The sequence below is a fragment of the Aplysia californica genome, unplaced genomic scaffold, assembly GCF_000002075.1.
Source record: "Aplysia californica isolate F4 #8 unplaced genomic scaffold, AplCal3.0 scaffold00124, whole genome shotgun sequence".
Lineage (NCBI taxonomy): Eukaryota > Metazoa > Mollusca > Gastropoda > Aplysiida > Aplysiidae > Aplysia > Aplysia californica.
Genome location: NW_004797394.1, coordinates 144,332 through 152,744, shown reverse-complemented (window position 1 = coordinate 152,744; position 8,413 = coordinate 144,332). Strand labels below are relative to the sequence as shown.

Genomic DNA, 8,413 nt, shown 5'->3' with positions numbered 1-8,413 from the left:
TTGACGGGATTCGAACCCACGACCTTACGGTTGCGAGTCAGAGAGCCTAACCACTAGGCCACCGACGCCACAGAATTTACAATTCTGTGCTTGAACGAGAAATGTCCCCCCTTTGGGAATGGCCTAAAGGCACTACAGTCAGTGGCACTGTCCACGTTTTTGTCAAGTTTAGAATGTACGTGGGACATGGTGCTCGTCTTGTCTGTGAGGGATTGGTTTCCTCTCTTACCTCGTAGTCCAAAATCTGTGGTTGGTGAGAAATAATAGATGAACAGAGAGATAAGAAACTTCATAGAAAAAAAAAAGTAATAGCCATAGTTACGCATTTTATGCTTTGAGGGATTCTGACTTGTGTTTACTTCTGAAACGATGCCCACTGTAAGCCAATTTTGTACTTTCACTTAGCTATATATGTATTGTATACATAATTATTCAATTACATGAATGGTGTCTTATGTTTTTAGATGTGTTTTTCTGACTTTGTTCATTTTGTGTATGTGTTTCAGCTTTCCAGTGTCATGAGCAAGGGAGCCCTGCAGTTGTGTATGCCTCACGTCAACATTTGCTCATCAGTGGAGGAAGGAAAGGAGAAATATGTATCCTTGATGTCCTGACTAGGTTTTGGAGCTTCCCTCTCTTTATTGCATGATTAGACTTATTATGGTTCATTTAACAAAATACTGCAGGGCATGGTTGGGATTTTACATTGTCTATATATTTGAAATGAATAGATTTTTTTGTTTAGAAATAATGTCTTCCGCCATGATATTGTAATTAAGACATTTAATGGTTCCAGTGCTCTTCTCCATCGATGGTTCCACACTGTAGATCTTTGTTCCAGTTTCCTGATCTTTTTGGAATAGTTGGGGTTTTTTTTATTATCTTCCATTTGTTCCACACATAATCGTGGTTCTTGTGGTTAGCTGTGTGCTTCATTGCCTTGTAAACCTATACAACACAGGTGCACGCATAACTTCATTTTCAATCAAGGAGGGAGACCCTCCCTAAGTTTTTTTCCATTAGAGTTTTAAAAACATGGTGTCAACTTTTTACAAGCAGCAGGAATTTGTATTAGTGGTTGCTGATTCTGTCCTTTTTTTTTCTCAAACAGTATGCTGAGGCAGACAGAATATATGTAGTCCTTTTTTCTTTTTTTTTTTTTACAAAATATTAATAGAAAACGTGTTTTCTGTCTTTATTTTTTAGAGTATGGGACAAGAGTTTTTTGTTGGAGAATCGTCTTATTTATGGAGGGTTTTTAAAGTATTAGAATATTTTTTACAATTAAAATTCCCTGCTGCCTACAGTTCCAGTCCTGTATGCTGAATGGTGAACTATTATTTTGACAAAAAGTGAAAGCTGACCTTAACCCTTGTCCAGGTATATTTGATTTGCGCCAGCGAGTTCTCAAGCATACATTCCAGGCCCACGATGCCCCTATAAAGTGTCTGTCTCTAGATCCTGATGAGGACTACTTTGTCACTGGATCTGCAGAGGGAGACATCAAGGTATAGAAAAGCCAAGTTGTTTTTTCTTCAGTTTTTTAAATTCTTTACATTACGGAAATGTGGATTGTTGCTTACTTTTTTGTTTTTATCAAAGCAGTTTATATCTCCTAGGATGTATACGTTTTTAAAAGTTTGTTTCAGTTTTTATCCTCCAGTATGTTCTTGTTCTAGAAATGTAATTTTTTTGCATGTGATGATTTGAGTATGTCTCTGTACTCTGGTTGTGCAGTCCGTGTCCTAATGTGTTAATTTTCTAATGTGTATCAAGATCAGAGGCACTTAATATCACTGGTACAAGAAGTATTCGCTGGCAATATTGCATACAGACATAAGTCATTTTTGACGGCCTATGAGATGCGTCTGTATACTGCCCGCGTATTGGTAACTGTCATTTTTAATTTCTCCCTCTAAAGCAGGATCAAACTGAACTGCTGTTATTAATTCTTGCAAATGTTATCCTCAATTCACTTTGCTCAGTTGTACTGAAGATTGATATTGAGTTTGGAGATTTATACCTATTCTGACTTTTCAGTGTTGATTGGGGCAGTTACCCATTAATCTTGCATCTTAACCGGGGGGGGAGGGGGGGGGTTAAAATTGTTTTTAAATGTCATTGTATTGGTGGTTTTTTTCTCTCAAGGTGTGGGGATTGAAGATCCATCAGCTGATCTTCTCCTTCCCCGGAGAGCACAGCAAGACGACGTTCTTCAAGAACGTGGGCTCGACCTCGGGTGTGGCGCAGGTGACCATGGGCCCCCTGAACCACCTGTTCTCCTGCGGGGTCGACGGCTCCATGAAGTTCCGACAGCTGCCCGAGAGAGAGCTCGTTGTGCACCACTGGGCGTGATGCGGGTGTCTGCATTAGTGTACATTGTGACCTGTAAAGATGTGAAGGAGAAATGTGGATTATGCTATGATGTGCTTTACGCATGCGTGTTTGGATATAATGCTTACACTGCGTGTATAGTTCAGCAGTAGTTAGTTGAGACATATTATTGAGGAGTCTTTTGATTTACTCAGTGTTTTAACCTGGATGTTCTCTTTTTGGCTTGATGCCATCCTTTTTTTTTCGGGGGTAGACCCTATTGGATGTGTGTATTTAGGTAGAGTTGCAAACGTGTCTGTTATTGATTCTTGGAATGAGGAGGCAAATATGTATCTGTAAGCATTCTTTAAAATTCTGTTTTTGCATTGGTATTGTTAGAGGTAATCGTCCTAGAAATGGCTTTGTAGTTTTCACATTCGTGGTGTCTTAAAATTGCATGAGCAGAACTTTCCAATTTCCCAAACAGTGCAATAATTTTCCTTGTCAGCCGCTTTTCTCTCCTGTTCTCTGTGTAGATAGTTTGTGTAATTTATTGACTGCCATAACTCAAAAGAGTGTCGCTATTCATGTGGATTGTTTTATTCTTTACATACACATGTATATTGTTTATTGATTTTGAGAGCTTTCAGTGTGTATTATTGTCCGGATACAATATTGTTTGGCTCATTCAAAAGGGCTCACGCTGATGTCAAGATTTGAAAGCTGCAGTCGCAAAATCAGCAATGCTGTCATTCACAGTTGCGACAGAGTGCGTGAGTGTTTGAAGTCTGTAATTTCTGGCGATTGAAACAGTTTTGTTTTGTTCTAGTTCTTGTACTTCTTCTCGGCTGATAGACACTTACTTGTTTTGCAGCCCCTTGAAATGTGTGTTGTGTGACCAAGAACCACCGAAATTAGAGTAGACAGACTGATACAAGAGCCCTGTGCTGTTGAACGTAGACAGACTGACACAAGAGCCCTGTGCTGTTGAACGTAGACAGACTGACACAAGAGCCCTGTGCTGTTGAACGTAGACAGACTGATACAAGAGCCCTGTGCTGTTGAACGTAGACAGACTGATATAAGAGCGCTGTGCTGTTGAACCCGTGTAAGATAACCATTCATCATGAAATAAGAATGTGCTTCATTTTCATCTATTGGAGTTTGATCATGATTTAGTTCACAACTTGTAAACCCTAGTGATACTGTATCATCAATTTATTGGACAGAAAGTGTCTCCCTCTCCCCATCATGTTTATCGGGTTATCACATTGTCTTATTTTTGTTAAGTTTCCTGTCAATACATTCCTATATTCAGGTTAATTTAGTTATTTTGTCACTGAATTGAGGGCATTGATTTTTGTATTTCTCTCTGTTACTATGTTTTTCTTGCTCGAGTAATTTTGTCACCTGATTCCTTCCTCATATCTGTTAATTCAGCAGCCTGTGTTGGGGTTGTATCAAAGATGCAGTTTGCTTTGCAGATATTCTTCCTTCCTGTTTTTTGTGAATCTGTATTGTAAGTGTTCTTGAGTTGTGGTCCAGTGGAGACTTGATATATCAACTGAGAGAGCCATGTTGTGTAAAAGTCACATTCATATAAGTTCTGTAAAACGACTGGGCTACTGAAGGCATTGTCTTAATTCTGTGCTGTGTGAAATTCTAGATTGCAGATGGGCCGTCATAGCATTGATTTTTTTATTTCCATTCTCCTACGGTCTTAGGTTTTTTTATGTTTGTGTGTGTGTATGTTTGTGTGAGTGAATGTGTGTGTTTAAAAGTATTATACATCTTTCAATATTTTTCCTGTTCAAATAATGTGTTTGATTGATGTTTTCCTGCTCTCAAATGTGCTTTAGTTTTAAGTGAAAAGAGCTTTGCCTCTTGTATAAATATTTGAGAATACGTTGGTTTTTCTTTTTTAATGCGGGATTTTAAAAAAGGTAGAATGTACAATCCTGTACTGCTAATGCACTAAATAATCAATGCGCGTGAGCTGTGTGCTAGTTTGTCATATTGTCGTACTCCATTGTTTGTTCTGGTGGGGACCTGGAAGGGGGCAGATAGCTTTTACTTTTACGCGTAAATGATCACTTGGGATGTGGGGATCCTCCACAGAAGCAGTGTGATATTAACGACTCGGTGATAAACCATTTCCTGATCTGTGAGTGGAGATGAGTTTGTTGTTTGCTGGGATTGTGATATAAAGAAGAAAAAGTTACGGGTTGCATGACTAGCTGACAACAGAGCTTGTTTTGGGTTGGGTTGTTTTTTTAAAAATGAAGATGGATGTTTGTGTTCTTTGAAAGTGAAAGTGAAAGCCGAGTTAATGTAACAGTATGCTAATGTTCCACTGTGGTTGGCACAGTAGACTGGGTCAGCTGAGTGACACAAGATGTGAGTGAACAGCTGCAGAACAAGATGATGCTTTTTAAAAAATAAACAGCTTCGTTTTCTTTCATCGGGCAAATTTGTTTTAGATCTGCATATTTTGAAATTCACAACAATGCTGTTGCGAGTTTTTGTAAGCACAAATCTAAATAAGGCTATGTGATTGATATTGCTTCAACACGGACTTTGACATAGTACTAGTAGGCCTACTGTTTGTTTAGGACTTGTTAACAAGTGTGAAGCATGTCTTCACAATCTTATAAATATATTTGTAATAATGTATGTGTCTCTTCTACGATCTGCTGTCTCTGGACTCTGAAGATAAATTTGCAGTGACAGATGAACTGTTTTGAGGTCGTAGATCTGAAATGAATTCATTGCTTTTGATTAGTTCGGAGTTGCATTCCCGAGTGTGGCATGAGCCATGTGCTGAGTGTCATGTGCAAACGAGTCTGGAGTTCAACAATGTCCACTTGTATGTTTTAGTTTGCCGACTAGAAGAAATATGTGATTATGGTGGACGTAGTAGACTGGGGTCACCTTGTGACATATGTACATATTTATGAAATTAATCAAGAGTATTGTCATTCTTCAGTGGTACTTCGCAACTGGCCTGTGCAAAGCAGTGTCCGTAATATATGTGGTATGTAAATGTACTTAAAGCATATGTGTGATACCTTTGCATAGTCCTTCTATGTGTGATGGATAGCTTGCCATTTAGATATCAGTCAGATACTGATCGCACAGTGTTGATGTTCTTTATTTATTTTTTAAAAAATAGTTTCAAGGAGCATTTTGCACGGTGATGAACGAAGGTTGTGGCTCACTTTATTTATCAGGGATGCCGTTTTTCCCTTTTCTCTGGTTTTTTTTTTGTTATTTTGGACATCGTCTATTCCTATTCCGTTTTCCGTTCATCGGATCCGTTCTCCGTTAAGCACACAAGACTCGTTGGGCGGGAAGCCCATTTTCTGTTTTGTTCCATATATGGACAGAGTGGCACGAGGATCCATATTTTTAATCAACGGAAGTACACTCGCTGAATCAAAAAATGCACATGATCACCGGATGCTTAGGTCCGATTTCAAATGCAGGCCAGGCCTAGCCTTGCGCTCTCAGTCTCACGCTTGCGAGATATCTTGTTTTGTTGCATTTATTGCTTCATAGCATGCTAAATCTAGTCTCGAAAAAATTTTCAGTTATTTTTTTTTAACAAAAGTCCAGTGGCATTCCTGATTTATAGATAGAACAAGGCAACTCTTGTGGCTTTGAGGTGAGAAATATGAAGCCTATTTTGTTACTGATCATGATGTAAAAGAGATATCACAGTAAAAACCACTTCAATTAGAACTTTGCTGTATAGCAGCTCTATTTTAATTGCTTTGAAAAGTCTTCAAAATTTTTGTAACTTTTTTTGTGCCACTTCCAATGCTGGCATGGAAGATTGTCATTGCGTACAACTGTAAATCAAGACCCACTGTTTACCTTTGTTCCGAAAACTCTTATATTTTTGTGCAATTTGTTAATAATAAGAGGTGTCTTATGGGACACTGACGCTAAACTAATGGATATCAAGGGATGAAGCAGTCCAAGCTGGGAATATAGTTAATGTCTAGAACCAGTGTTTACCCAACTAGTTGCAAAGGTTTAACGTTATCTAAATGTCAGATGCTCACCCATCACATTCAAAAGGGTTAGAAGAATAACAACAGCGCTGGCTGGGTTTGCATGTTGGCCATTTTCTACCCGAGCCCTTTCACCAGTGCATATATCAAAATGATGTTTACCCCCCGGGGCAGTGCCACTGACTAGTGTCTTTAGGCCATTCCCAAAGGGGGGACATTTCTCGTTCAAGCACAGTAGAATTGTAAATGGGCTGATTCATCATGTCACGCTCATAACTGTGCCTGATCTGCAGCAGGGAACTGCTGCTTTTTCTTTCCTCATCCTTACTATTGTCATTTTCCTCTACTTGTTTTGTATGTTTGTCACTCTCTTGTGACCTGCTATTTTAGGGGTGCCTTGATAGTCGAAGCAGACCTTGTGTTGTTGAAGCTTGAGAGGTGAGCAGAGTAAGTCTGATTCCCTGTAAAGACTTCTCTGTTGACACCCACCCCTTGGCACTCATATGACCTTATGCAGTTGCAAGCGCCGTAAAACCCTCTACTAAACTAACTAAAAAATGATGTTTGTCCAAAGTCTACTCACATCAAGCTTGCAGATCTGAAGACGTGTCATTTGTGTTCCAAGCCCATGGCCGAAACCGGAATAGTGTGGTTTCACTTAAATTTACAAGGTAAAACTTGAGAATGTGAAAGTATGATTTCTTCCTCCAGGTTTCCCAAGCCAGATAATTAGGCTATATGTGTTCAGGAGAGCAGCTAAAACTGCTCTGGGAATGCTGCATGAGACAAATACAGTATAACACGGATAGCTCGAATTAGTCGGGACCGACCTCGGTAGTTCCAGGGATGTCTTACAAAGATGAAGAAGAGAAAAACAAAACGGGACCGCAGGCACAGTTCGATGGATGTGTGATTTCGAGTCTTCTATGTTCCACCTATGCATGTTTTACTGTATATGTTCAGGAGAGCAGCTAAGCCTCCTCTGGGAATGCTGTATGAGACAAAAATACCTATGTTGAAACTTTTTTTGAAAAAGAAAACTGTTCCATATTTGCTGTGTCCTGTATGAACTTTTTTTCTGTGATCTCGAGCTTCTTTTTCAGGTAGCTTATTATTTTGTGGGTCAGTATAGCATACCATAATACGCATAGAAGCTTGGATGCTAACCCTCCCTCACTCGGATCAGTGTGTTTACTGTTTCTGAAGATATGTGTCATGATGCTGTGGAATTGGCGCTTGTCACTTTTTAGGCATATATATGGAGTTGTGGATATTATCTTAAAGCTTGTTTATTTGTCAAGTTTTTTTAATGAAAATTTTTTTTTTTTTAAAATAAAACGTAAGTTGAGATTTCTGCAGTCGAAGGAGGTGAGAGTGGCCTGGTGTCAGGTAAATTTAGCGAGAAAATTTGACGACTTCTAAAGCTTTAGTTTTCTTGAAAACTACAAATTTACATCTTCTTTGGCCTTTGCTTAATGTTTTTCAGTAAAATCCTCACAAAATGTGTTTTTGAATGGACATAAAAAGTGTTCAGCAATTAAACAAAACAAAAAAGTAGATAAATATTGCTCAAAATGGGGCAAAAAAAACCAAAGCCGGTTTCTTCAACTTCATTATTTCCTTATTTTGAGTGTGACGAGCGTGTGATTTCACTATGATGCCACTCACACACACACATATACATCCATACGCATGCACACACACACACATGCACTCACACACACATGCGCGCACACACACACACATTATAGAGAGAGATGTATTTATATATATATATACAGACAAGTGATTTCTTTTATTCTTTGTGATTTTTTTAATATCAAGTATGTGCATTCAAAATGGACACTGGGTCACCATAGTTTGTGTCTCTTTCTTTCAAACAGATAAAATCTTAGTGTCTGTTTGAAACACATATTTCTGCCTATATGCTTTGCAGACTGATTTTGCCTACAGTTTATCACTCCTATAAAATTGATGTCTTTTGATTTGTCTTTCCTTACGTGTTTCTCTTTTTTGTTGAGTTTTTTTTGGGGTTTTTTTTGCCTCTCTTTTTTTAAAAGTTGTTTCAGTTTCCTATGTAACAA

The 8,413-nt window shown here is 38.6% G+C and overlaps 1 protein-coding gene across 1 annotated transcript in view; it reads left to right on the top strand.

The window, feature by feature from the left end:
* Window positions 1-5,896, top strand: part of LOC101847815 (dmX-like protein 2) — a gene marked incomplete in the record, with an annotated part of 126,185 nt that extends 120,289 nt beyond the window's left edge. The window contains 3 exon segments of the mRNA XM_035969182.1: window positions 507-596; window positions 1,381-1,508; window positions 2,149-5,896. Of these exon segments, the coding sequence (XP_035825075.1) occupies window positions 507-596; window positions 1,381-1,508; window positions 2,149-2,355 (425 nt within the window).
* Between the last annotated feature and the right edge of the window lie 2,517 nt (window positions 5,897-8,413).